This window comes from Aspergillus campestris (assembly GCF_002847485.1).
Source record: "Aspergillus campestris IBT 28561 chromosome Unknown P168scaffold_1, whole genome shotgun sequence".
NCBI classification, from domain to species: domain Eukaryota; kingdom Fungi; phylum Ascomycota; class Eurotiomycetes; order Eurotiales; family Aspergillaceae; genus Aspergillus; species Aspergillus campestris.
In genome coordinates, this window is record NW_020194336.1 from 3,452,180 (window position 1) to 3,477,167 (window position 24,988).

At 51.5% G+C, this 24,988-nt stretch overlaps 12 protein-coding genes across 12 annotated transcripts; 4 read left to right on the top strand and 8 right to left on the bottom strand.

The window, feature by feature from the left end:
* Positions 1–447: 447 nt before the first annotated feature.
* On the top strand, positions 448–2,143 carry P168DRAFT_301521 (25S rRNA (uracil2843-N3)-methyltransferase; the record flags this gene model as incomplete). The annotated part of the gene is made up of 3 exons (XM_024838534.1): positions 448–454; positions 664–1,213; positions 1,513–2,143. 3 exons carry the CDS (start codon positions 448–450, stop codon positions 2,141–2,143), a joined length of 1,188 nt encoding a protein of 395 aa, XP_024697503.1.
* Positions 2,144–2,366: 223 nt separating this feature from the next.
* Positions 2,367–3,318, bottom strand: phb1 (prohibitin subunit PHB1; the record flags this gene model as incomplete). Its single annotated transcript, XM_024840759.1, has 2 exons — positions 2,950–3,318; positions 2,367–2,885 (listed from the first exon to the last, which is right to left on the bottom strand). Exons 1-2 carry the CDS (start codon positions 3,271–3,273, stop codon positions 2,367–2,369), a joined length of 843 nt encoding a protein of 280 aa, XP_024697504.1. The 5' UTR covers positions 3,274–3,318.
* Positions 3,319–3,507: 189 nt separating this feature from the next.
* Positions 3,508–4,399, top strand: P168DRAFT_323959 (ubiquinol--cytochrome-c reductase subunit 8). Its single transcript, XM_024840760.1, has 4 exons — positions 3,508–3,584; positions 3,725–3,750; positions 4,004–4,181; positions 4,275–4,399. Exons 1-4 carry the CDS (start codon positions 3,550–3,552, stop codon positions 4,327–4,329), a joined length of 294 nt encoding a protein of 97 aa, XP_024697505.1. The 5' UTR covers positions 3,508–3,549; the 3' UTR covers positions 4,330–4,399.
* A 312-nt stretch (positions 4,400–4,711) lies between these two features.
* P168DRAFT_286988 (spermidine synthase) lies at positions 4,712–6,510 on the top strand. Its single transcript, XM_024836474.1, has 5 exons — positions 4,712–4,880; positions 5,038–5,218; positions 5,268–5,415; positions 5,468–5,705; positions 5,960–6,510. Exons 1-5 carry the CDS (start codon positions 4,850–4,852, stop codon positions 6,235–6,237), a joined length of 876 nt encoding a protein of 291 aa, XP_024697506.1. The 5' UTR covers positions 4,712–4,849; the 3' UTR covers positions 6,238–6,510.
* Positions 6,511–6,744: 234 nt separating this feature from the next.
* On the bottom strand, positions 6,745–9,943 carry tktA (transketolase tktA). The gene is made up of 7 exons (XM_024839222.1): positions 9,628–9,943; positions 9,475–9,539; positions 9,085–9,227; positions 8,915–8,999; positions 8,566–8,860; positions 7,140–8,506; positions 6,745–7,068 (listed from the first exon to the last, which is right to left on the bottom strand). The coding sequence occupies exons 2-7, from the start codon at positions 9,526–9,528 to the stop codon at positions 6,955–6,957; spliced, it is 2,058 nt and encodes a 685-aa protein (XP_024697507.1). The 5' UTR covers positions 9,529–9,539; positions 9,628–9,943; the 3' UTR covers positions 6,745–6,954.
* Positions 9,944–11,028: 1,085 nt separating this feature from the next.
* facB (C6 transcription factor FacB/Cat8) lies at positions 11,029–14,384 on the bottom strand. The gene is made up of 5 exons (XM_024840761.1): positions 13,545–14,384; positions 13,147–13,457; positions 12,804–13,084; positions 12,396–12,753; positions 11,029–12,341 (listed from the first exon to the last, which is right to left on the bottom strand). Exons 1-5 carry the CDS (start codon positions 14,026–14,028, stop codon positions 11,172–11,174), a joined length of 2,604 nt encoding a protein of 867 aa, XP_024697508.1. The 5' UTR covers positions 14,029–14,384; the 3' UTR covers positions 11,029–11,171.
* P168DRAFT_26356 (uncharacterized protein) lies at positions 14,104–14,855 on the bottom strand. Its single transcript, XM_024834808.1, has one exon. It carries the CDS (start codon positions 14,563–14,565, stop codon positions 14,137–14,139), a length of 429 nt encoding a protein of 142 aa, XP_024697509.1. The 5' UTR covers positions 14,566–14,855; the 3' UTR covers positions 14,104–14,136.
* A 1,549-nt stretch (positions 14,856–16,404) lies between these two features.
* Positions 16,405–16,922, bottom strand: P168DRAFT_26474 (uncharacterized protein). Its single transcript, XM_024834873.1, has one exon. The coding sequence runs from the start codon at positions 16,725–16,727 to the stop codon at positions 16,464–16,466; it is 264 nt and encodes an 87-aa protein (XP_024697510.1). The 5' UTR covers positions 16,728–16,922; the 3' UTR covers positions 16,405–16,463.
* Positions 16,923–17,035: 113 nt separating this feature from the next.
* On the bottom strand, positions 17,036–18,888 carry P168DRAFT_323963 (SET domain-containing protein). The gene is made up of 4 exons (XM_024840762.1): positions 18,557–18,888; positions 17,913–18,439; positions 17,272–17,857; positions 17,036–17,210 (listed from the first exon to the last, which is right to left on the bottom strand). The coding sequence occupies exons 1-4, from the start codon at positions 18,845–18,847 to the stop codon at positions 17,118–17,120; spliced, it is 1,497 nt and encodes a 498-aa protein (XP_024697511.1). The 5' UTR covers positions 18,848–18,888; the 3' UTR covers positions 17,036–17,117.
* A 222-nt stretch (positions 18,889–19,110) lies between these two features.
* P168DRAFT_308675 (kinase-like protein) lies at positions 19,111–20,923 on the bottom strand (the record flags this gene model as incomplete). Its single annotated transcript, XM_024839223.1, has 3 exons — positions 19,111–19,871; positions 19,942–20,401; positions 20,888–20,923. The coding sequence occupies 3 exons, from the start codon at positions 20,921–20,923 to the stop codon at positions 19,111–19,113; spliced, it is 1,257 nt and encodes a 418-aa protein (XP_024697512.1).
* On the top strand, positions 20,786–21,714 carry P168DRAFT_323965 (uncharacterized protein). The gene is made up of 2 exons (XM_024840763.1): positions 20,786–21,393; positions 21,470–21,714. Exons 1-2 carry the CDS (start codon positions 20,983–20,985, stop codon positions 21,479–21,481), a joined length of 423 nt encoding a protein of 140 aa, XP_024697513.1. The 5' UTR covers positions 20,786–20,982; the 3' UTR covers positions 21,482–21,714.
* P168DRAFT_308676 (Ygr210 GTPase family protein) lies at positions 21,570–23,501 on the bottom strand (the record flags this gene model as incomplete). Its single annotated transcript, XM_024839224.1, has 11 exons — positions 21,570–21,654; positions 21,710–21,830; positions 21,884–22,072; positions 22,122–22,327; positions 22,379–22,590; positions 22,659–22,690; positions 22,741–22,834; positions 22,909–23,177; positions 23,273–23,282; positions 23,349–23,406; positions 23,463–23,501. The coding sequence occupies 11 exons, from the start codon at positions 23,496–23,498 to the stop codon at positions 21,628–21,630; spliced, it is 1,254 nt and encodes a 417-aa protein (XP_024697514.1). The 3' UTR covers positions 21,570–21,627.
* Positions 23,502–24,988: the final 1,487 nt, after the last annotated feature.

Here is a 24,988-nt window from a genome sequence, read left to right on the forward strand (position 1 = left end):
TTTCTCGTTTGGGTCTGACGAATCTCTTTTTCTTCCCTTCTTCATTTTTCTCGGTATGTCGTTTCAAGCGTAAGAGTATGTATGATGCTCTGTGTTTTTTTCTTCTATTATTCTCGACTCTCGTTAATGTCCGATTACACTTGATGGACAAGCATTTCGTTCCCTGCATTCGTTCTGAGCCCTCCTTGATATCTTTATCTTTTCCCATATTTTATGTATGGATCACTGTCTACTTTATCTACATTGCCGCCATGGCATTGTCTTATTGGCCTTGTCAGATATATCTGGTGGGATCATTCTTTCCTTGATTGTTGAGAGTACGGGGATCGGCGTGGAGATCAGATGGTAGTGACAACTACATTAGTCTGACTACAATACAGTCTGAGTACAAACAATTTATCAGTCTGACTACATTTACCATCTACTCGTACAGCTGTAGTCGAAAGGATGTATAGTACGTATGTAGTAGAGAAGGTAATAGAGAATGACGGATACGTTCACGGGCCGAGCCATCATCATCATCCACCTTGAAAAATCTCTTCCGAAACATAATTTTATACCAGACCATCAAATACATCCAACATATATACCCAGCCAGATATATAACAAAAAAATTTGTATATTGACACTCTATATATATATTATTCATAAAAAAGAAAAAAGAAAATGCGCCCCCCCAAAAGAAAACACAGAGGCGGCCCCCCGCCAAACCCCCCAAACACCTCCCTCAGCAACCCCGCGACGATCTCAAGAAAGACAAGAAGACGACGGGCCCTGCGGAGCCAACAGCGGACTCCAAAGACGGTGATGGTGATCTTTTCGCTGAGACTGTCCCGGTTACGCTGCAGCAGCTTATGCTTAATGTTTTTAAGTATGCGTTGCTTTATTCTAATGGACTTGGTGGTATCAGTACGGGAGGTAGTCGTGAGGTGACTGCTTTGTCCATGGAAAATGCGGGTACTGCAGAAGCAGAAGCAGAGACTGCAGATACTGCAGAGACAGAGTCTACAGCAGCAACAACAACAACAACAGAACCAGAGACTACAGCAACAGCAGAAGCAGAACCAGCAGAAGGAACCCTCAATACAAAATCTCTAATCCAAACCATCAAATCCCACCTCTACAACAGGGACTTCGACTCCGCCTTCACAGACGCAGACGACGACCTGCTGCGCGCTTATGCCCTGCGCTGGAGCGCGACGAGGGCGTTGGGGTATGCGGGCCTGTTTAGGGGGTTGTTGGGGCTGTTTTGGGGGTTTTGGATTCTACGGGTGGTGCTATTACTTCTGCTGAGGTGGATACGACGACAACGCATGTAGTGTGTCTAGGCGGCGGCGCGGGAGCGGAGATTGTTGCGCTTGCTGCTGCGATGAGGGATTTGGTCAACGGAGTTCCTTCTGGAGGGGAGATGTCTGGAAGACCGAGTCTCGCTGTTACGGCTGTCGATATTGCCGACTGGTCTGGGGTTGTGCGCAGGTTGGACTCTGCTGTGCGCTCTGATGCTGTTCCTAGTGGGAGGTCGCATCCTGCGCCTTTGGCGAGGTTTACTGGTACTTCTGGTCAGTTGGAGCAGCAGGGAGAGGAGAATGAGAAGGAGGATACAGATTTTCAAGTCCGCTTCCGTCGCGCAGACATACTCTCTATACCCGACGAGGAACTCAAGAGTCTTCTCTACTTTAACGACGACAACACCCTCTCACTTGATTCTCTCTCTCTCGATCCTACCACTACAACCAAAAAGGAAACCCCAACAATAATAACCCTAATGTTCACCCTCAACGAACTCTTCTCCACCTCCATGGCAAAAGCCACATCTCTCCTCCTGCGCATCACAGACCTCGTCCAAGCAGGCTCTCTTCTCCTCGTCGTCGACAGCCCCGGCAGTTACTCCACGCTGCGGCTGGCGCGTCAGTCATCCGGTGATGGCAGCGGTGAGAAAGAGGGCGCACCCGAGCGGCGCTACCCGATGAAGTTCCTGCTGGATCATGCGCTGCTGTCTGTTGCCGGGGGCAAGTGGGAGAGGGTGTATTCGAGGGATTCGCGGTGGTGGAGGCGGGAGGCGAGTCGGTTGAGTTATGTGGTTGGGGAGGGGGCCGGGTTGGAGGATATGAGGTTTCAGGTGCATCTTTATCGGAGGGTTTAATCTTTCTTTTTCTTTTTTTTTTTTTGGTTTATGTTTATATGAGTGTATATAGAGCATACGCAAATCAAAGTGGTAAAAGGCTTGTCGAGCGAGGAGTGATATTGCTACAGGTGTTTGAACATAAAGTGAAATCGATGCGACGCCCAACCCATCCAGTCAATCAATTACTTTGCAGAATCGTGAACAAAAAGAAATAAAGAAGAAGAAATAAGAAAAAAAAAAACTAGCTCCTCAACCCCAAGAGCAAGCTGGTGCTTTTACCCCCATCCTTGCCATCATTCCCCGGCAGATAAGTAACGTTGGGGTTCTTGGACAGCGTCTGCGCAATCTCCTTGCTGGCGTCAATGCGACGGATCTCAATGAGTCCGCTACCGGCCTTGCTGACAGCCTTGCTGATGATATCGGCACTCTCGGCCTCACCCTCGGCGCGGATGACGTTCGCCTGGCGCTCCTGCTCGGCCTTCTCGACGATGAAGCGGGCGCGCTCGGCATCCTGCTGCGCGATCTGCTTCTGCTCGACGGCGCGCGTGAACTCCTTGCCGAAGGTCATGTGCGTGATGGAGACGTCCTCCAGGGAGATGTTGAACTGCGATGCGCGCTTCATCAGATCGGTGCGGATGCGGTTCGACACGGCCTCACGCTGGGTGATGAGCTCGGCGGCGTCGAATTGGGCGACGATGGCTTTGAGGACTTCGTTGCCGATGGAGGGGAGGACTCGTTCGTCGTAGTCGGTGCCGTAAGACTATTCCGTTAGCTTACTTTCTTTATATATCTCTCTCTTCCATTCGATTCAAGGAGGGGGGTACCTGGTAGATAGCTGGCAGCCTGGGCACGTCCGGACGGTGCAGCACTCGCAGCGTCAAGCTGACCATCTGCAGATCCTTACTCCCCGTCGTGGTGGAGATGTTACGCGGCTTGGTGCGCACATCGTAGATAATGGCCCTCTGCAACCAGGGGATCAGGAAATGCGTGCCCTCGTTCATGACCTTCTCCTGCACACCGGAGATGCGGTCGAAGATGACGGCACGGGTACCACCTCGGACATCGTAGATGGAGGACTGGATGGCGGTGGTACCCAGGAAGATGGGGACACCGAGCCGGAAGATATAGGTGGAAAGGCGGGAGGACATGGTGGAGGATTCGTGGGGGATGAAGGGTGGGGGGGGTGAGGAGAAGGACAAGAGGAGAGAGAACTGATGAGTTGAGGATGGAGAAGATGATGTTCCGAGCGGTTTTGCTGCGGTCCCGATCGGGTTTAGTTCCAGGCGGAAAGGCTCACCTCGCTCTCTCTGCCGTTTTGGCCCGACTTGTTAACCTCGCCTTTTCCTTTGCTTTCTTGGTCTGTCTTCACTCTTTTCTGGTACCTTTCTTTCCCTTCCTCTCTTCAGTCTATAAACACATTCATCATGGGTGCTGGCTCTATTGATCCTAAGAACGGCGTGTGAGTATTCTACCCCTCGGTCGTCCGGTCGGCGTCTCTCCTTGCTGGTGTCGGAGACGTCGGGTTACTGGATTGGCCTTTCTCGCGACTTTCAATCGATCTACTGGAGTGATGCAATTGCTAATCATTGGGTGATTTAGGTTCATGGGTGGCTGGGGTAACTTCGGTAAGTGTTCGAGAAAGACGACTCCGTGAACGACCGTCGACCCGACGACGACGACCCCTGCGAGTATCAAGTATCGCTCCGAACAATCAACCCCGAACGCCCGACCGCAGTTGGTCAATTGGACCCTGGGTCTGTGAGGAATTGGTTCGGCGCTATGCTACGATTGCGAGGGTCGTTACGAGGGTCATTGCGAGGGTTGAGGTGTTAAGAGTAATGGAATTGGAAACACATACTGATCGACGATCGACTTCAGGCTGCCCTACCCCCCAGCGCATCGCGACCTACTCCCTGTCGCCCAACCGTCAGCGCCCGCTGGCCGGTGCCTTCAACGCGGCCATCTTCAACACCTTCCGTCGCTGCAAGGCCCAGGTGCTCTATGTCGTTCCTCCGTTCGTTGCCGCTTACGCCGCCATGAACTGGGCCATTGAGCGGTATGTTCTTCTCCTATATCTCCTATATCTCTGCTTGCTCTCCTTTGTGCAAGTGTTGTACAATTAGTTGGTATAATGACTAACAATATTCAGCAACCACTACCTGCAATCCAAGCCCGGTCGTCTCGCCGAGGGTGGTGACGAATAAATGGAGGAATCTCGTGTTTGGATTGCGCTGTACATTAATTAGAGCAATCGATCGTTCTATATCTTCTTCCTCTACTTCTTTATCTTTATATTCTGTTCTATTTATCATGTTGAGATAGGCATCTCTAGGCTGAATTGGGTAAAAGTACCGCTGGCTGGTCATCCGCATCCGGACGACGCTGAATGGTTCATTTCCCCCACTCGTCTGAAATTTATGCAGGGAAGCATGATTCTAGTAGTAGAATGTAAAAAGAACATGAAAAAATGAAACAAACTAAACTAAATTAGAATAATAAAAAGCCTCACTAAGTTACTACTATACGGTATAATTGAGTAGGAGAAATCTGATGTTCCCCCACACCCACACGGCGGCCCGATTCTCTCTTCGCTTGTTTCGCCCGGCTTTTCATCCTCCTCTTCCTCCTCTCTTCTTCCCCTCCTCTTCTTCTTTTCTTTCCTCTCCTCACGCATCTTTCTCTCTCTCTCATCGTCCTTTACATTCCCCCTTCTCCTCCATCACCATGAGCGACATCACCCACCCCACCATCAAGGGTTAGTCTCCCCTCTCTTACCCCTCCATCCCACTCGCCAGTTGCCTCAGAGCCAACCCCACCAACATCCAAGAAGAATTGGTCTCTGAGGTCAATTGACTTGGGACTGTTACCTCCAGCTTCTAATCAGGATTCCCACTGACTCTATCCTCCTCCAGATGGCTGGTTCTCCGAGCAGTCCGTCATGTGGCCCGGTCAGGCCATGAACCTCAAGGTCAACCAGATCCTGCACCACGAGAAGTCCAAGTACCAGGATGTCCTCGTCTTCGAGAGCAGCGACTACGGCACCGTCCTGGTCCTGGACAACGTCATCCAGTGCACCGAGCGCGATGAGTTCTCGTATGTCTCGAGACTTTCGACTTATATACCCCCACTAACCACCCCATAGCTACCAGGAGATGATCACTCACCTCGCCATGAACGCCCACCCCAACCCCAAGAAGGTCCTGGTCATCGGTGGTGGTGATGGTGGTGTGCTCCGTGAGGTCGTCAAGCACGAGTCCGTCGAGGAGGCCATCCTCTGCGACATTGACGAGGTATCTTCATCTACGTCCTTCCCTCCCAATGGCCAGTCTAACAGACCCCCAGGCCGTCATCCGTGTCTCCAAGAAGTACCTGCCCGGCATGAGCATCGGCTTCCAGCACCCTAACGTCAAGACCCACATCGGTGACGGCTTCGAGTTCCTCAAGGCTCGCAAGAACGAGTTCGACGTGATCATCACTGACAGCTCCGACCCCGAGGGCCCCGCCGAGAGCCTCTTCCAGAAGCCCTACTTTGAGCTCCTGAACGGTGCGCTCCGTGATGGAGGTGTTATCACCACACAAGGTTGTTCGTCGCCTTTCTTATTACCCAATTATTTTACACATGCCCTCTCCCTCCTTCCATCTATCTCTCTTCCAATTCTCTTCTTCTCCCCTCTCCTCTCTTCTCTCTTCTCATCCCCTCTCCTCTCTCTCTCTCCTCCTCTCTTCTCTCTCGTCCACGTAGTCCTAAGAATCACAAGCTAACCAATCTGCGTCCCAAACCACCCTCGCCTCTCGGCATGGGAACGGTTTGGATTCGTGTTTTTCAAACCACAGCCGAGAACCAATGGCTCCATCTCTCCCTGATCGCCGACCTCCGCAAGGCCTGCAAGGAGGTCTTCCCCGTCGCCGAATACGCCTACACCACCATCCCCACCTACCCCTCCGGCCAGATCGGCTTCATGGTCTGCTGCAAGGACGCCTCCCGTAACGTCCGCGAGCCCATCCGCTCCTGGTCCCGCGAGGAGGAGGAGCGTCTCTGCCGCTACTACAACTCGGATGTTCACCGTGCCAGCTTCGTCCTGCCCAACTTTGCCCGCAAGCTCCTGAACTAGAGATTTTTTTTTTAAAACAATGAAAAATAACGAACCCAACGAACAAAAAAACAAAAGTTTGAAACAAATCCCATTAGATCATGTCTTTATATCATTACCTCGAACAAATGGGTATCGTCTCTCCGACAGTATGTCTAGCAGTGTCGGTTTAATATCTCCTTTTTTCCTCTTTTCTTTTCCAAGTGGGACATCCGCACGGGTGCTGCTGGTGGGACGCATTATTAGTGACGATCTGACGATGATGAGATTATTCAATCCATGTTTTATACTTACATTATCTATATCTCTTCCCCTCTGTATAATTGTATGATCACGCGGTCAGGGTATGTATGTATGACTACAATCTATCCGTCCAGACATCTCCCCAGATCTCTAGATACGAGTACTCCCGGATCCATCTGCTTCTGAGCATGCATTTCCGATCTTCCACCGATTATTGCGATGTCTACTTAACTACATAATCATTTCTACGCTTAAGACCCCATCGATCACGTAATGAACAGAGTTGAACGCAGATTAACCCATGGTATTCTTTTGCTGCCTCTAAAAGATTCATCTAGATGGTCCTTATCCACTCTTCATTCTTCCCGGGTCCTTGGGGACTTACTTTCCCAGGGACTTTTCACAGTCTCTCAAAATCAGACATCAAGAGCAACAATTTAATTTAAATAAAGGAAAATAAACATAAGAAAATTCATTCAGTTAACCATCACACCTTTACAAGATCTGCTGGAAAGCACGGTTGACGGGCGACCGCACGGGCTGGCCCTTGTAGAAGTCGATGGTGGCCAGGGCACGCTTGCTGATGCCTTCGGGGGTGAACTCGAATTTCTGCCAGAGATTAGTATATAGTCATGAGAGAGAAAAGGGAAAGGAAAGAAAAGAAAAGATGGGGGACATACCGCGTAAACCTCCTTGTAGGGACCCGACACGCCGAAGCGGTTGAGACCGAACTGCTCGTGCGAGTAGCGCTCCCAGCCCATGGTGGAGAGGGCCTCGACGGACAGGATGGGGATGTTGTCGGGGAGAACCTGGAGCTTGTAGGCCTTGTCCTGGGCGTCAAAGACCTCGAAGCAGGGCACGGAGACGACGCGGGCGGCGACGCCGTGCTTCTCCTTGAGGTTCTTGGCGGCGTCAATGCAGATGCTGACCTCGGAGCCGGTGGAGATGAGGGTGACGGTGGCGCTGGGGTCCTCGACGGCGACGTAGGCACCCTTGATGGCGGCCTCGATGCTGCTGTTCTCCAGCTGGGGCAGGTTCTGGCGGGTGAGGGCCAGGATGCTGGGGGTGTGCTTGGCGGTGAGGGCGGAGTAGTAGGCGGCGCTGGTCTCGTTGCCGTCGGCCGGGCGCCAGACCATGCAGTTGGGGAGGGCACGGAAGTGGGCCAGGGTCTCGATGGGCTGGTGCGTGGGGCCGTCCTCACCCAGACCGATGGAGTCGTGGGTGGCGACGTGGATGGCGCGGACGCGGGAGAGGGCGGAGAGACGGACGGCACCGGCGGCGTAGGAGACGAAGTTGAGGAAGGTGCCGCCGGCGGGGATGATGTTGACGCCGTAGGCCGTGAGACCGTTCATGACGGCGGCCATGGCGTGCTCGCGGACACCGTAGCGGATGTAGCGGCCGGCCCAGTTGCCGATGCCCAGAACGGGGGGCTGGAAGTCGACGGCGTCCTTCCAGCGGGTGTTGTTGGAGCCCGTCAGATCAGCCGAGCCGGAGAGCAGCTCGGGGATGACGTCGTGGATCTTCTCGAGGACGGTCTCGGACAGCTTGCGGGAGGCGACGGCGGCGTCGGTGGACTTGTAGACAGGCAGGCTCTTCTCCCAGCCCTCGGGGAGCTTGCCGGAGAGACGGCGGGTGAGGTCGGCGTGCTCGGCGGCGTACTCGGCGCCGAACTTCTGGAGGAGCTGGTTCCACTCCTGCTCCTTGGCGGCACCCTCGGCGGCGTGCTTGTGGTAGAGGTCGTAGACCTGCTGGGGGACGACGAAGGACTGCTTGGGGTCGAAGCCGAAGCGGGCCTTGACACCCTCGCTGTCGTCGGCCTTGAGGGGGTTGCCGTGGACACCGCCGGTGCCCTGGAGCTTGGAACCGAAACCGATGGTGGTGGTCAGACGGATCATGGAGGGCTTGTCGGTGACCGCGCGGGCCTCCTTGATGGCGGCCTCGATGGCCTCGAGATCGTTGTCACCGTCCTTGACCCAGACGGTGTGCCAGCCGTAGGCCTCGAAGCGCTTGGTGACGTCCTCGGTGAAGGCGCACTTGGTGTCGCCGTCTGTATGACTGGTTAGCATCGCGTAGGAGGGAACTCCGGGATGGAGGATAGGACCCTACCAATGGAGATGTGGTTGTCATCGTAGATGGCAATCAGGTTGCCGAGCTGCAGGTGACCGGCCATGGAGGCGGCCTCGGAGGCGATACCCTCCATGGCGCAGCCATCACCGAAGAACATGTAGGTGTAGTTGTCGAAGAGGTTGTAGCCGGGCTTGTTGAAGACGCCGGCGGAGTGAGCCTGAGCCATGGCGAGACCGACGGCGTTGGCGAAGCCCTGACCCAGAGGGCCGGTGGTGACCTCAATGCCGGGGGTATCGTGGGCCTCGGGGTGGCCGGGGGTGATGCTGTCGACTTGCTGGATAACAATCAGAGGTGTTTAGTAGAGAGAGATGAATTTGCAGGGACATACACGGAAGTTCTTGAGGTCGTCCATGGTGACCTTGTAGCCGAAGAGGTGCAGGAGAGCATATTGCAGCATGCAGCCATGGCCGTTCCTATACACGTCAGTCAATTATTTGATGTCCATTGCGTTGTTCAACCAGCGAGTAGGTGATGATGAGCGACAAGGGAAGAACGTACGAGAGGACGAAACGATCACGGTTGGCCCAGCCGGGGTTCTGGGGGTTGAAGTTCATGAACTTGTTGAAAAGAACGTGAGCGACGGGGGCCATGCCCATGGGGGCACCGGGGTGACCGGAGTTGGCCTTGAAGGTGGCATCGACCTAGAGCTGTCTATCAGTATGGGATTTTTATTTTTATTTTTTATTTCTTCAATTGAGAGGGAGGGGCGGGTTTGCTGAAAGGGGCATTTCCGAAGCCGGCGAGGATATGGAGCTTAGACGGTTTGATGCGTCATCGGAGAGGAAGAAGAGGAAGAGGCCGATATAGGAGGGAGCTCCGGTGTGACGCGGAGGATTTCTCCAGTGGCATAGAGACATCTCTTGGAGGGAACAGAAAAGAATGACATACCGCGAGAAGGCGGATCGTGTTGATAGCCAACTGATCAAGATCGGAGTAGCCCATGATTGCTGAGTCTGAAGAAGTTGGTTAGTTAGAGTAATGGTGGGGTGTGATTATGATGATGATGATGATGAGATGAGATGAGATGAGGGGTAGACATACCTGAAATCAACAACTACAATGGATGAATGAAGGGAGGGATGAGGAAGGAGAAGGGAAGAGAGGAAGAAGAAGAAGAGGAGGAGGAGGAAGAAATAATAAAGAATAAGAAATCGGAGTATGGAGCTCCAGAGAAATGGAGGGGCAGTGAGTGAGTGGAAGCAGCAGAGGAAGAAGTGGGGGGGAAAAACCAAGAGAAGGATGAGTTGGTGGGGCAATTCTCGGGATGTCAACAATAGGCAATTCTCACTCCGTTCTTGGGCACTAGACGGGTTTGATTTGAATTAACCTATACTCCATGGTTAATTGAATGTGTTTGTTTATTGATGGAGAAAGTGGGGGAAAAGAGAGAAAGACGTCAAGAATTTGGATCGGATGACGGTGTTCCGCCTCAGGCTCTCTCTCCATCTATACACACGAGTATCACTCCATTGATCTCTACCTATTCATCCGATCAATTGATTCAATTCTCTTTACTATATGTACAGCTCTATACAGTATACACACAATCATCCCCCAATACTTTCAAAAAGTAAAAATAAACAAGTCCAGTAAGTACCCCTCCCAAGCCACCCACCAGCCCAATCCAATCCCATCACCCAATATACCTCCGATGGAAGCAAGTAAAAAAGTACCACGCAGATCCCTCACCCTCCCACCAGCTATACCTCCCATTTATCCACGGTGAAAGAAAGAAGAAAGAGAAAGTTCAGCGAACGCCAAGTGTCGGAGGACACAGCTCCGTCTGGTCTTTTTTTACCTCGCAGCAGCTAGAAAATCATTCCGGCGTCTAGATCTAGACTTAGGTGACATGGGATGCGGGTTTTTCTTCTCTTCTTTCCTTGTTGAGCCGGTATATATTTATCAGGTCAGTCATATATGGTATCTACTGAGATAGTAACCAACACATCAGATCTGGTGAGGTGAGGACGGCTCCTCAGGCACCCATCTACGAACCATACATCTGAGACGACGTCATAAGGCAGTCAGGCCAATTCAGGCCAACTCCAGATTCCACCAGAAACCTTCCAAACCAAGACGACAAGATGAGGCCGAGACAATGCACAGGTGGGATAATCCGAGTATACCCGACAACAACCTCCTAAGCCAGGATCAACAAACCAGGTATCTTATAAATTGTTATGAACAAGGCCATTCATTAAATTATCTACCTACCTTCGGATCCAGGAGATGGCCCGGCTTCATTCCCCCGCTCGGTTCGCCAATCGATCCGTTGCCTGATAGATAGCGTCGTATTGGCTGTCGCTCACTCGACTCGACGGAATGAGGTAAGATTGCGGGGTGGGAGATCTGGGCGCGGCTGTTTGTCGGTCCTCACTTGCTAGGTACGAACTGTCTATATAATCAAAGTATTTAGATGGTTTTTACAATTGATGCAACGTGTAAGAAAGAATCAATGGCTTGCTAGTCAAAACTATCGTATATGTAAAGAAAATAGAACCAATCCATATCCCGCGTACTCCCAAGTCCAGGTATCATAAAACAAAAGAAAAGAATCAAAAAAAAAATAAAACAGAAAACACTGTCTAGACGGCCAGCCGTCGATTCCACCCATGCCCTAACGCGAATTCATCCACCTCCTCGTCCACGGTCGGCACCATCACGCTGCGGAACGGGTCCATCAGATGCGCCTGCTCCGGCGACATGTGCAGGTGATGATCCTTGTACGGCATCTTCTCGTCCGCGCCGCCTAGGCTCTCGTCCGAGAAGCTCAACACGCTCTGCGCCGGCCCGGCGTGGTTCGCTGGGAGATCGCTTGTGCTGCTGGCGGACCAGGCCGCGGGCGACAGGCCCTGTGCTTCGCTGGGTGCCGTGGGCAAGGAGGCTGGGAGGTGCTCCGGCTTGTGGGCGTACTCGGCTGTCAGGGATGCGAACGGCCCGCTGTCTTCGCCGCATTCCTTGCCGCCGTAGATCCCTGTGAAGATGTTCGAGTAGCCGCGGTCCATGTCGCCGAGGACGACTTCCCAGTCTGACATGGTCAGCGGGGCGGCCGGGTCCGAGGGCGCCGAGTGGGAGAGCGACGCGCAGGGATCGTATCCGAACGAATGGGGCGGGAAGTAGGCGGGATCCGCCATAGGGGGTGGGTGGGCTAAGGGATCCGGAGGCAAGCCGGCCCAGGTGTTGGACCGGGACTGGCGCGGTCCGGTTGGGGGACGGTCCCCGGAGATCGTGGCGCGGCGGGAGTGCGACTCCGTCTTGACGGAATGCTGTGGATCGGCGTGGGCCATCAGCTGGGCCTTCAACGTCTCCAGCGGTTGTTTCTTGGGCGACTTGGACGACCGCTGCGTGGGTGGTGACATCTCCTTGTGGGGTTTGCTGGCGCTGCGACGCCGGTTGCCGTCCAGCGAAAACAGCACGCTGGCCATGCCGCTGAACTCGGCCGCGGCCGGAGAGGACACGGCTTCCAGGAGTTCGATGATCGTCGTAAGGAGCTTTTGGCCTTCTTTGACCAGTTTGCTCTCCCGTTTGAGGCCGACGTTCTGCCACAAGAGACCCAATCCCGAGGTGAAGATCACCTCTTTGCGGCTGATGCTGAGCGAGAGACACAGGCGCCTCTCGTCGAGCAGCTGAAGGATCTGGACGATGTGCTTACTCGAGTCGGCCAGGGCCAGGACGGACGGCGAACGGATTTGCTCCTCGCCGAAGCAGACCGCCGGTCGGTGGATAAGGGAACGGATGAAGTAATAAACCAAGGACTGGGCAATCGTCAGCGAGGAACCTTACCAGGGATTGCAGATGAATGGACTTACCAGAAGAGGCGACCGGCTACTTGTGACATTCGTGCTCGGCTTGTCTTGCGAGAACTCCAGACGAAGATGGGGAGCCAGGTTTTTCTCCCAGCTGTCGAGTTGCCCGCTGAGAGCCCGCACTTTCGAAACCGGAATGTCGTAGTCTCCGTCGGCGGGGTACAAGTCCTCCAGGGTCTTGTTCAGAATCCGCGACGCGGAGAACAACGCGATCGCACCGGAGATGCGAGTGGATTCACCGGGCAGCGTAGGCAAGAAACCAGATTCGGTGACATTTTCGTCGTCAATATCCTCGGGGTACTCGGTGCGAATGTCCCCTTCGCGGAGGAGGACGGGTAAGCCGGTCAAGGCGGCGGTGAACCTGGTTAAGGTCAGCTTGGAGGGTCTAAACAGAGTCGTACAAAGACATACCGATCCAGCACATATTGGCACCAAAACACCTTCTTGCGAGTCTCGGCTGCCAGAGCGTTCGAGGACAGGCACTTTTGGCTTTGGTGGAGTCTCAGCTGCTGGCAGAGGCTGACAGCCAGCCCTCGGTAGCGAAGCAGGCTGCTGTAGTCGCCCCGTGTCATGCAGTACATCTGGGCCAAGACAAAGCATTGTAGCGTCGGAACGGAGACATCGCTCGAGAGGGTTTCCAGCGTCGGCACCCAGTTCTCTTCGAAGAAGGTGGGATCTTGATTGGTTCGTGACTGTGGTGGCGAGCGGGTGAGCCATGGGTTCGGTCTCCCGACATGGATATGTCAATACTTACACCTGAAGTGAGAGCCGCAGTGCCAAAAATCAAATTCAGTTGCGCGAGATCATGCTTCCCCCCTTGTAGCGAATCGGTGGAAAGATATTGTTCATAGGCTTTGAGAATGGTCGGGCGGTGGACGACGGGGTATAAAGGCGCCCACTCCTGGAAGAAAATGTTGATCAACTGGTCGGAAACCAGTCGGGGCGCGGTTTGGATGGCTTGATCGGTGTGGAAATGGGAGAGAACGGCGGGAGAGGTTGTCAGAGCCTTGGTTGAAACCGTTGAGGGTAACCGGCCCAATTCAATGAGTCGGTTCGTGAAGACATCTAGAACATATTAGCGAGCCGCTTCTTTCTACACTTCTGACCTCTTCATGTGTTCGCGTTAGAGCGAATCGATTGGGGAAAAATTACCGTTGAACCCTTGAGTGCTTGATACCCCACCACTGGGGACTCCAGGCGTTTCGCGAGATTCGGGTGGCGACGGAACGTGGATGGCGCCCTCGCTCGGATCGGACGGTTGCAGTTTAGCCGGCTGCGATGGTGAGAGCGCAGCGGCACTAGCCTTTTGCTGCGACGAGGGGGAAAACGAATGGATTCGCGAGAGAACGTCAATCTTTTCGTCCTTCTCGTCCAGAAGGTCCTTCAGCTCCTTGACTTCAGTCTCGAGCGCTCTCACGCGTTCCTCCAACGACTCGGTGTAGCCGCGGGGAAATGCGCGACGACTCAGTTTGTCGCTGGTTTTGCACTCAAACCCAACGTTGGCGCATTGCGTACAACACGGGCGGACGCCATCACAGCGGATTTTCTTGCTGCGACAGCGATCGCAGGCCTGGGCAATGCGACTCTGGGCGCTGTTGCCGACCTTGATGACTTTCATAGGCAGAATGCCGGGCATTTTGGCTGGATGCTGCTGTGCAGCTGCCGCACAAGATATTGAACAGCTGATTCCTTATCAGGGTAGAAAGTCGACTAATCGGATAATGATCGTTCTGGTAGTAAGGAATCAAGCAAGGAACCGAACGGGACAGTATGAGAAGAGGAAATCCCGCAAAGTATAGAGAATGGGTAGAAACGTGTCGGAAAGAAGATGAAGATCCGACAGCGAAATGAGAAGAGGTAGAAAGAGGAGTATAGAAGAAGGAAGGAATAGGTAAATGTGGGGGAGTAAAGGGGAAAAGGAGAAGTGAAGGAAGCGAGTCAGGTAGTCGGGGAATAATATAGGAGAAGAGAGGAGGAAGCGGGAGAGAGAGGCGGAAACCGTCACTTTTTGGGATGTGCCAGACTCAATCACATCAATCGAATAAAACAATAACCACAAAAATATCACAGAATAAATCATAATAAAATAATAAAATAATCGAATAATGGGGATATGTGGGGTTGGACCATGTGGAGTCATGCGCCGATATTCAACCCAATCAACCCCGTCCATCCAATGACTTCCTGTTCCAACTATTGGCACTCGTATCTCACTCTTCCACAGCGTAACTTTATTCGGTGTCTCTGACCTGCTTTACCTTATTCTCGGCAACTATGGCGGATGGCATTCCCCTCTCTCGTCTGACCAGTCAGTGGATGATGATATCGGATTATACCGGACAGCGGATGAGTGGCGCATGAAACAGGGAGAAAGAGCCGGTCTGTCATCCCGTTTGGATCTGGGGTCTGCCGTTGGCACGAGTGGATAAGCTGGTGGATGCGGTGAGACTGAAATCGAGCACGTCTGATTGAGCTATACTATAACACTAAGGACTTGGGATTATGATATGGGTATATCGTATTGGGAGAACGATCGTAATAACCTGACATGATGCCACGCGAGAGCTTAGATGAACCGGGTGATCATGGTCAAGAACCCCCAGATTCTTCCTCCAACGACGTGACAGCATGAGTATGGATGAATACATGGTATCATAACAACTCGATCGCCTCTAACCACCACGGTAGTAGATTGCAGCCACCCACACCGACTTCATCAGAATCAACACTACTACAGTAGGTATCTGCAGTCGATCAGTTTAACAACCATAGCGGCCCCAGTGACGAGGATCTTCGAACCAGAACATCTTTCTCCTTTCCCTCTTTTTTTCTTCCAGAAGCCAACCAGATTAAACAGTGATCCAAGTTCCAGCTAGATTGAGGGCAAGTTTCATCCAGAGAACCTGCTGGGAAGCGATGTACGATCGCCCCGAATCTTGACCGAATCCACCTTTCTTTGGAATATAAAACTGGATAAAAATAGGCAATACCATGCTCTCCATTCTGATAATATCTATACAATAAACAACACAAACTACACAGTACACACCAGTACTCCAAATGTTGAAACATCCCAAAACCAAGGTCAGACAGATATCGATAGGGGTGTATTACCCGAACAGGCAGAAAAGGGAACCTGGATGGAAGTGGATCATCCCGCATGCAGGCAAATTCTCGGGCTTCACTCGGCATCTCCAGGGCGATCTTCCCAACTTCCTTACCTCAGACCTGATCATTCCCCACGCTTCTGCCGACTCTTCTCCGAAATCTCTCACTCTGCCTTATCAGGTTCGTCTGCCTCAGTTTGGTTGAGGTTTGGTTGAGTCTGGCAGGACCACTCTTTACATCCACTCTTCGGTCTTGCCAATTGCCACGTCTTGATTTCATTTTTTGATCTTTTGATAATAATAATAAATTATTATTGTTATCATTGTGTCTATTTCCCCGTCCGTTCGCAACTGGAGTACAGCGGGGCCATCCCAGGATCATCATCAGCATCATCATCATCCTCATCGTTCGTCATTAACTGTACCACATTAATATTCTACGATATCAGGTCCCACGCGGGGTGATGACAGCCAAAGATGCTTACCCACGGGGAAGATCATTCGAGTACTGGATCATAACTCGGCGTTTTCCCGGAAAGTTACCCATGCAGACATTTTGAGTTCATGCAGTCGCTGGTTCTGGGGTGATAGTTTGGGGTTCAATCCAGGAGACAAAGAAATTAAATAGACTTTTGGAAATAATAGATTATGCATGATAATGAATGGGAGTATTCGGCATTGCCTTTCCTTCCTCTTGCCGTCTTTGAACGAGAGTTTCCCACATGAGCTACCATTGTCCTGTGTACAAAGTACCTGCAGCATACCATGTAGGACATACCCAACAAGTCAAGGGGTCAGGGTTGGTTGATTGATTGATTGATTGACTGATGATGATGCATGGAGTATGTATATGGATATGGAATACGGGGTACTTGCACCAGTCCATCTACCGAAGCCACAGTGCCCGAAGACCTGGAAGACCCGCATGGATCAACAGAAGACAGTCCAGGATTGGCTGCATTTTCTACAAATACTTTTCAATTCTTTTCCCGTTCCCATCTCTCCCCATTTCCCATTCCCTGTTTAACCACCTACGGAGTAGGACGGACCCAGCAATGTCAATCAATCCACGTGGGGGGGCCCGATATGTCCATCTCTCGCCTTGCCGCATCCAGTTTGGCAGTGTCCTAGGTACATACAGGTTTCCAACTCCCGTTCCAAAGGTTCCCCCCCCAAACAGTAAAGGAGTCGTCAGAAGTGGAGTATCTTCTTTCTTGGACAACGTCATAAGAGATTCGTCATGGGGTTAGTGTCGTTTTTTTTCTTGGCCCGGTGGTTTGGATGCGTTCTTTGTCTGCCGACTTTGACTCCTCCCGACCCTCGAACTTACTTTGGGCCCCCAAAGTTAAACCCGAGCTTTTTTTTTCTTTTTTTTTACAGTTTATACCCCGTACTGGGGAAGGTTGATTGTGTGATCGTCCCCCACGGTGGGTATTTTTTAAAGATCCTCGACCTACTTGGAGTTCTTTGGTGGCCACTGGTCTGTTGACATTGGGGGAGGTCCCAAAAGTTTTGCATATCTTAATGATAACCTCGCGTAATATTCATCACAACGCTATAGATGATAGTGTACAGTAGGTGGCTTGCCTGAGTCAGATTCTATTCTCGCCAAGACATATCAGGAGAAATCGTCTTCTTCTTCGGGTTGAGCCTGCTCCTCTCCTTGGCTCAGATACGCCCTCACTGCTTCGCTGCCCATGAGGTTTTGTCGCTGTAAATAAAGAAGACGAGCATTAGCTATCATGGTCCAGAACGTGGTTAAGACCACCTACCTGGCTCTCAAGGTCCTCAATCCCCCTCTCCATCAGCTGTGACTCCAGCTCCCGTAGTTTGACGATGGTTTTGAACACATCAGGTCGGAAGATGGCGCGCATGTTCTCGTCCTCCCTGATCTCCGATACCACGCGCTCGGTCTGGCGCAGGACAAAAAACTGGGTTTCCAATCGCTCCAGGATGGTCACCACCGCTCGGAGTTGGAAAATATCAAACTGAGGATTCGCGGCCAAGACGTCTTTCAGTGCATCGGGGTGCTCCATGTCTTCTCCCTTCCACGTGGCTCTGGGCTCTCGGGCTCCGTCGGTCGTTTGCAGCACCTTGAAGTTCAGTCCATCTTCTTCGTTGACGCAGGCCCACCACACGATCGGGCTATCCCAGCTAGTAGTCGGTGGTTCTGTTGCACCAGGGTTTGAACTTAGTTTAAACCCAGGCGCGTGTCTACAGAACATCTTCTTGGCTATCTTCAGGGGATCGTCGTCGGGAATATCGAGGTCGAGAGACAGCTGCTTAGCATCGGCCATCTCCCTGTCGAGGAACCCGTACGAGAAGACCATTTCCGACGCGGACTTACCTCCCCCGTAGCTACACACGTAAGCCTTCTGGAACCAAGCGTCAACCCAATAGGGAACAAACTCACGAGATCGTAACTTCATCATCTGTCTTCAACTCTTTCCCCCGTCGCAGTTGCAGAATAGGGTTCCCATGTTCGTCTTCATCGTACAGCGCCTTCACAGCACTTTCCGACGCATGGTTGGCCATATCAACACAGGGAACCATCGCATGGCCACTCCCCGGCAAATCCACCATCCGCGACCGATACAGCGCATCGACATATTTCCAGTCGTCTAGCGTCAAGCGGCCGGTCTTCTCATCCCACCAGTACTTCTGACACCACGATATTTCTTCCGTCGCTCGCCGGAGATTCTCGAACTCCTGATCCAGCGCGGTCAGTTTCGCGTCAACGGCGATCCTTAGCGAGGTCCCGCGTAGGAGCTCCAGTTCCTGCGGGGTATATAGTGTCGGGAGCGGTATGTCGGAGGGCATGTATTTCAGGTATTCGGTCCAGGGACCCGATAATCCTACTCGGTGTCGCTCGTGCGCGAAATCAGGGCTCGAATGTGTCATTTGGATGATCAGGAAGATCAAGATCGCGCCTCTATCCATCTATAACCCACCGTGTTAACCGCATTTATCCAGTTATTTATTCCTCTCCCACCAAAGCAACTGTCACAGCGCATATGCAAAAAGGGGAATATAATGATAGGGACATCACCAACCTACCCTTCCATAATCTCCCACCGCATTCAACACCTCCCGAAGACTCCCATCAGACTTAGCATGATTCTCAACCGACTGCAGCGAGAGAACCATATCCAGCGGGATTGTAAGAAGTACTTGCGGGTTAAGTCCCGACCCATCGTCCCGTCTGTCCCTCGTTGCGACGATAGCTGATCCCTTGTCTGTGCCGTCCTCGAGGGACCGCAGTCTCCGAAAGGCTACGCCATCGGCGAAGATGTCATTGAGAACTGCCCAGGAGGGCAATGTCTCGATGGGGAGAAATTCCCGTCTCATGGTCACAATGCCAGTCTGAGCTTGCTGTGATGTCGTTACAATCTTGGTTTTGCACGACCGGTAGGATTGGAGGGGAGCGGGGGAAAGCCTAGGTTCGCTTTCGTTGAGCTATCCACGGTCGGAGCTTATCGATAAGGATAAGCTCGTCTGACTAAATCTGGCATTATTGCCCGCATAAGGTCAGAATGTGTACACGATAAGACGGCGGATCTACTTCGCATAGATCCTTTGATATTATTGATTGTACATGGAGAATAATAGATCTAGCCCCGCTCACAATCAGGCAATGCCCATTTAACCATCCACTCCGACTGTAGCACCTCTTCAGCAGTCGGTCGCTCTTCCGGCCGGAAAGACAGAATTCGACGCATCAGATCCAGAAACGCAGCTTTCTCGTCTTCCCCAATCTCGTCTCCCACTCTCCGTCTCCACTTCTGCACACCGACCTCAAATGACTCCTCGAGCGGAGGCCATTGATTTTGCCGATAGGACTCTATCGGACACCCATCCTCGTCGAAAAATCGGGGTCGTCCTTCCCAGCGCCGCCACCACTCCGCAGGCTTAGGTCCAAGCACATCGATATGCTGAGACACGATCTCATCCGCAGGAACGAACTCGGTGCTGAAAATGGCTTTCATCCCGATGATCTCCCAAATAGCCGTAGCCAGACTCCAGATGTCTGAGGGATACGAGAGCGGGGTCTGCGGCTCGAATTTGGCTTCTGGAGCTCGAAATGCGGGTGGTGTGTGGCAGTCTTGTCCCAGGCGAGTCTCCGAAGTGGGTGCAAACGCCTCGCCAAAGTCACTCAGAAGTGGATGCGCATCACTTAATGTGAACTCCTCTGCGTACTTCCCTAGAAACAGCGGTACCACTGCCTTGGCTGGCGCATTGGGAGGTAATGGTTCCCCGTCACATCGAGTGACAGGGACTGTCTCTGGCTCACCATACTTTTCATAAAATTGCTTGATGGAGGGGTCATCGAAGCTTGACGGGAGCTTGACCAAAGTGTTGCTTAGATGTATATCTAAAGCAACAATTGGAATGTCAGCTTACCGGTATGAAACCCAAGGAGATCTCATAGTCACATGGCAAACCTCCGTGAACATATCCTTGAGAATGTGTATAAGCAACGGCCTGCGTAAGTCTATACGGTAGTGCTCTAGCAACCTCGAGGGGGAAGATACGACTAAAAGAGATTTCTCTAAGATTGCATTGTGCAGGGGTCATCGTGTAGCACATATGTTTTCCATTAGGACCTTGCACTTTAAATTCGTCTAGGAAAGCAGCCACTAATCCACGTCCAGGATGTACGGACGAGGACGGCGGAAGAGGGGCAGACAGAGCCTTGAGAACTTTCGACTCACGCGGAAGCGCGTCTGCAATATTGACCTTGACTGCAACATATCGCTTCAGATGAGTATCTAGGGCAAGCCAGACCGTCGAATAGCCCCCAAAGCCAAGTTTGTCTGCAATATGGTATCTGTCATTCAGCACGTCCCCGATCTTGATGGGATGATAACCCCCGGGCTGATATTCTTCGAGTGTCTCCACATCCTTGATTCAGTTGTACTCGATGCGACGGTCTGAGGCCGTTGTGGGGCCTAGCCTCGCGAAATATCCCGATTTGAGTTGTCGAGGGCGGATAATGGATTGGAAAACTGGATTTGAACGTCGAAGTAAGGTCAGTGGTATATAAGACGCATTGTTCGTAAATATCTTTGAGCAGCAAGTCATGGTATGTCCGCGTGAATATCAACGATATTGATGATCAACGATATTGCTGCTCTGTAAACATGACTGCAGGCCACGAAGTGGAACGCGACCCGACGCGACCCACATCTCTTTGCAGCTTAGCTCCGATTAATCATCCCTAGCTAGAAGCCGGAACTGACCAGTCGTCATTGCAGCATCTAGACGTCATCTATTTCGGATCATAGAAAAACCAGCCCTATGTGGTTACAGGATGCAATGACGATATGGAGCAGCATAATTAACTTCCAGGATTGTAGGGGATTACATAAAACCAATCGGTCTACTTACCAGCGGAAGAGGTTGTAGAATTGTCCTTATACGCATCTCCTACTAGTTTGAACCCTCCATACAGACACAGACTACGACTTCCTACTACACACAACATGGTCAACAGCCCCCGCATCCCATCCGTAGCGTCTAGGGTGTGCACAGCCCTCACCCCCCGTCCTCCTCTCCCGTGCCTGCTGCCCCTCCAGTCCGTCTGGCAGCCAGTCGTCTTTCCCACACCCGGGTACATGCGGTCCCGTTTATACGGCTCGTCGCCTACCCCAGGAACTCAGTCGTCGACGAAGGACCACGCGGTTGATCGAGCGAAGAGGGGAGACACTACGGATCCGACGTCGGATGCGGCTGCTGCGGGCATGAAGGAGAGAGAGGAAAGGGAGGGTCAGGCGGATAGATCGAAGTCGCAGGCGACGACTCAGCGGCAGGGTTCGCAGGAGGCGGAGAAGGCGAAGAAGGAACATCCTAATGCGCCGACTCCGATTATTGGGATGAATGATGAGAGAGGAGAGGTGGGTTTTTTTTGACATCCTTGGTTTTAGCTGTGAACTGGCGCGGCCGGGAAACATCTTCTGACTTGTCGAACAGAAGGGTCAATGATGCAGCTACGCGTTCCCTCCAATGTCGCCAAATATTGATGGGTCGGTTTGGATGTATATGCGCAGGCGAGACGCCATGAAAATTACGTCATTGCGGTCATTGTTTCATTAACAATCATATTAACTGTACATAGGATGGGTGGCTCTTCACCGTCCGGGTTTGAATGAGAGAACCTAAAATTGGTTAGCCGTTAGTGCCAAAAGCAAAAGATGAAAAGTTGACACATACATCATGTTTCCCTACTTCAACAATGTCGTCTTCCGACACCCGGGTGCCCCCGATACCTTCAATGTAGGAGATGGGGATGTCTCCCATCACCTTGTGGGCGACGTCGCCCACTGTGCTGTTCCTGTTTGGTGTTAGGCAAGATATGGGTCAATTGGGCTTGTTCCAGATACTCACTTCTTAACCAAAACGCAATCTCGGAATACGGCATTGCCGGACCCCGCAGTGCCTGATGAGAACGTATGGATATTCCGCACTGGGAACACCGGTACCAGGCCCAAGAGTTCCGCAGCTCGCGAGAGACACTGCACAACTCCTGTAGATCCGAAACGATACAGAACCATGTCTTTCAGGTTCTCAACCCGGCTATAGCGGCGTTAGTCTCAGATATTCACGTATTGCAGGAGTAGCATACGTTTTCAGCTTCTCATCCATCTCCTTCAGCCCGCCTCCGTCGGGCTCGCCCATCTCCTCGAGATCTTCCTTTGTGTCGACAAACTCGCTGCCTTCGATGTACTTGACGTAGCCTTGTTTCGCCAGTCTCCGAAGGAAGACTTCCGAGATGGCAGAGCAGAGGACAATCGTTTGCGGATCTTGCATTTTGGCGATTTTGCTAATATTCTTGGAGCTCGATCAGTACACAGACTTTCGACTGATCAGATGAGAACAAACCTTGTCCGCGTCGGGATGATCAATCTTGTTCAGAGCAAACACGGTGGGGAACTTCTCGTCGATAAAGGCCTCGACAACCCGCTGGACGGTCTCGTCTGACCAATGTTCCAGGGGTTCTTTAATGGCTATTCGGTCTAGGCACCGTGCGACGGTTTGCGATGTACTTCCGTAACCAGAAAACTGGCCCTGCAAGGTTTCCACTGCGGTGGACTCTATACCATGAGATTAGTATTGTATAGAACAATGACAACTTCCCAAAGTAAGGTATATGTAAACTCACTGATCGCAGTGTGTCTCCTCTTGATCGATCCCCTGTATTGGTCAGCTCTCTGCACGTTGGCCTGACAGGGAAGCTCAAATACCATTTCTGCATCAGATTGCCCAGAATCCATCGGACAATTTCCGATCGCAACCACTCAATATCTACCGACGGGTCGTAACCGCGCGTTGCCTTGCCTATAACCCCAAATATCTGTCAGCATCTAGCGCACAACGAAACCCAATTACTCAAAGCGTTTGAAATAACGCACCCTCAGCATCCGTAGTACCGCTCACGTCCACCACATGGATCAAGGCATCGGCATGTCGCAGATCATCCAAGAATTTGTTACCCAGTCCCCGACCCTGGTGCGCTCCCGGCACGAGACCGGCAACATCTAAAAGTTCGATAGGCACGGATCGCCGTCCTTCCACGCAGCCGCCATAGTTCGGCTTACACCGATCCGACACGCCATGTCGCTGGCATGCACACTCAATCTGGAGGTATCCGATGGCACGCTGGGGATCGATGGTGGTGAAACTGAATTGCCGTTTGTCAGAGTCTCGATGTGGGATATTGGGATTTTAAACTTCGAACGGATTCGTCCACAGGCGCGGATACTCGAGTAAACTTACGGGAAGTTTCCTGGAGAAAAAAAAAATATAGTAAGAGCACGGCAACAAATTGTAGCAAATTGTGTTAAAAACTTACCAACTTTGGAAGACGCATCGGTCAAACTGTTCAACGTCGTCGATTTTCCGCTAGATGGCTGCATGCCCCTCACTGTCAGCGGCCGGACGCTCGAGGCAGATAGAAGACACAGACCTTGCCCACCAGCCCAATTAACGGGTCTCTCGGCATGCTGATAATTCTATCGATGCTCTAATGTAAAAACAAATGCGAATGGCTTCAGAATGAAATCTAATCTGTTCTAACGCATGCTTTACAAACTCGGACTTCTGTGGCCGCGGGGAAATGATCAATTTCTGCCGGCTCGTGAAGGAAGGCGGTGTGTAAAAATAATTTATGCAATTATTAATATTGCTTATGCACAGCATAATGGATTTCCTGATCAACTCGCCCATCCTTTTCAAAACAACCATGCTTAGAGAACCTGAAGTAGAGTGGCATTCAGTGCAGATTCAGTTAAACTCGTGGGTTTTTGAAATTATTATTTTACAATTTTATTCAAAGAATAATCAAAATATAGGAACTACTCATGTAGAGTCCTTAAAAACACCCACGTAGAGCTCCTGAAAGGACTCATGTAGGGCCCCTAAATGCACTCGTAATTTTTATATAACTAAAAAAGAAAGACTTGATAATTCTATATAAATTAGAATTGAAATAAATTCATCCTAATTTATCCTATATTAAATCACGAGGCAGATTTATATCAAATTCCATAATTCAGAAATCTAGCAGATCAGGATCAGGATCCAAAAGTCCACCCCATTTGGAAGCCTAATTGCCAGCATCCGACATAGACACTCTGGACTCGGGTCTACATTCCTAACTCTTCAGTGAGACGTTGCCCTCCAACTATGCCGTTCTCCCTTCCTTATTATCGTGATGCTCATCAATTACCAGGGCCTCTTCCTGATCAGCATGAGGTTGAACAAGCAACACGAACCCTCCCCAAGAGATCAGACTATGGTGGGTGCCTGGTCGTTATTAGAGACAAATTTGTTGTGAAATACGGTCCCCTTGTGGCCGAAAATGAGGGATATGCTCTTCTTTTTGTTGAAGAACAGCTCAACATCGCAGCGCCACGACTCTACGCGATGTACCGCGACCAGGACAACCTGTATATTGTCATGGAATATGTCCCCGGCATTTCTCTTGGGACGGTGTGGGCGTCACTCACTGAGGGAAATAAAAATTCGATTGTTAGAGAATTACGATGCATCTTTGATCAGATGAGAGCGCTGCCATCGCCAGGATTTTACGGCAGTGTCAACCGAGGACCCGTTCCCCATAGGTATTTCTTTTCTCGTGAAAAAGACCCCGCCATTACCGGCCCTTTTCAGACGGAAGAAGAATTCGGGAAAGCCATCGCACTTCGCTCGAAAGCTATGTGGAGTGAATCAAATAGTCACAGTTTTCTCTCTGACTATCTAGCTCGCCACCTCCCATCAGCACTTCTCAATCATCCGCCTACATTTACTCATGGAGATCTTTATAGAGAGAATGTCGTTGTTAGAAAGATCGTCAATTCTGCCACAAGTGAAGAAGAGTATGAAGTAGCTGCTCTTGTGGACTGGGAAACGGCGGGATGGTATCCTTCGTACTGGGAGTATGCTCATATCTTCCCCCTATTGCAGTGGTTTGACGACTGGCCGGCGTATATT

What these genes read in the sequence shown, in the direction of transcription:
- P168DRAFT_323959 (XM_024840760.1), top strand. Translation starts at nt 3,550, where the DNA reads ATGGGTGCTGGCTCTATTGATCCTAAGAACGGCGT. An exon ending in GGGTGGCTGGGGTAACTTCG is followed by an intron (nt 3,751 to 4,003) that starts GTAAGTGTTCGA and finishes GATCGACTTCAG; the next exon opens with GCTGCCCTACCCCCCAGCGC. An exon ending in ATGAACTGGGCCATTGAGCG is followed by an intron (nt 4,182 to 4,274) that starts GTATGTTCTTCT and finishes AACAATATTCAG; the next exon opens with CAACCACTACCTGCAATCCA.
- P168DRAFT_286988 (XM_024836474.1), top strand. Translation starts at nt 4,850, where the DNA reads ATGAGCGACATCACCCACCCCACCATCAAGG. An exon ending in ACCGAGCGCGATGAGTTCTC is followed by an intron (nt 5,219 to 5,267) that starts GTATGTCTCGAG and finishes ACCACCCCATAG; the next exon opens with CTACCAGGAGATGATCACTC. An exon ending in AGGTGTTATCACCACACAAG is followed by an intron (nt 5,706 to 5,959) that starts GTTGTTCGTCGC and finishes TTCAAACCACAG; the next exon opens with CCGAGAACCAATGGCTCCAT.
- tktA (XM_024839222.1), bottom strand. Translation starts at nt 9,528, where the DNA reads ATGGGCTACTCCGATCTTGATCAGTTGGCTATCAACACGATCCGCCTT. An exon ending in ACGACCTCAAGAACTTCCGT is followed by an intron (nt 8,861 to 8,914) that starts GTATGTCCCTGC and finishes ATTGTTATCCAG; the next exon opens with CAAGTCGACAGCATCACCCC. An exon ending in CCTACAAGGAGGTTTACGCG is followed by an intron (nt 7,069 to 7,139) that starts GTATGTCCCCCA and finishes AATCTCTGGCAG; the next exon opens with AAATTCGAGTTCACCCCCGA.
- facB (XM_024840761.1), bottom strand. Translation starts at nt 14,028, where the DNA reads ATGCCCGGCATTCTGCCTATGAAAGTCATCAAGGTCGGCAACAGCGCC. An exon ending in CTGCGGCTCTCACTTCAGGT is followed by an intron (nt 13,085 to 13,146) that starts GTAAGTATTGAC and finishes TCGCCACCACAG; the next exon opens with TCACGAACCAATCAAGATCC. An exon ending in GTAGCCGGTCGCCTCTTCTG is followed by an intron (nt 12,342 to 12,395) that starts GTAAGTCCATTC and finishes ACGATTGCCCAG; the next exon opens with TCCTTGGTTTATTACTTCAT.
- P168DRAFT_26356 (XM_024834808.1), bottom strand. Translation starts at nt 14,565, where the DNA reads ATGGACGGGGTTGATTGGGTTGAATATCGGCGCATGACTCCACATGGT.
- P168DRAFT_26474 (XM_024834873.1), bottom strand. Translation starts at nt 16,727, where the DNA reads ATGACGTTGTCCAAGAAAGAAGATACTCCACTTCTGACGACTCCTTTA.
- P168DRAFT_323963 (XM_024840762.1), bottom strand. Translation starts at nt 18,847, where the DNA reads ATGAGACGGGAATTTCTCCCCATCGAGACATTGCCCTCCTGGGCAGTT. An exon ending in CGGTGGGAGATTATGGAAGG is followed by an intron (nt 18,440 to 18,556) that starts GTAGGTTGGTGA and finishes GGTGGGTTATAG; the next exon opens with ATGGATAGAGGCGCGATCTT. An exon ending in TTGAGGACCTTGAGAGCCAG is followed by an intron (nt 17,211 to 17,271) that starts GTAGGTGGTCTT and finishes CTTTATTTACAG; the next exon opens with CGACAAAACCTCATGGGCAG.
- P168DRAFT_323965 (XM_024840763.1), top strand. Translation starts at nt 20,983, where the DNA reads ATGGTCAACAGCCCCCGCATCCCATCCGTAGCGTCTAGGGTGTGCACA.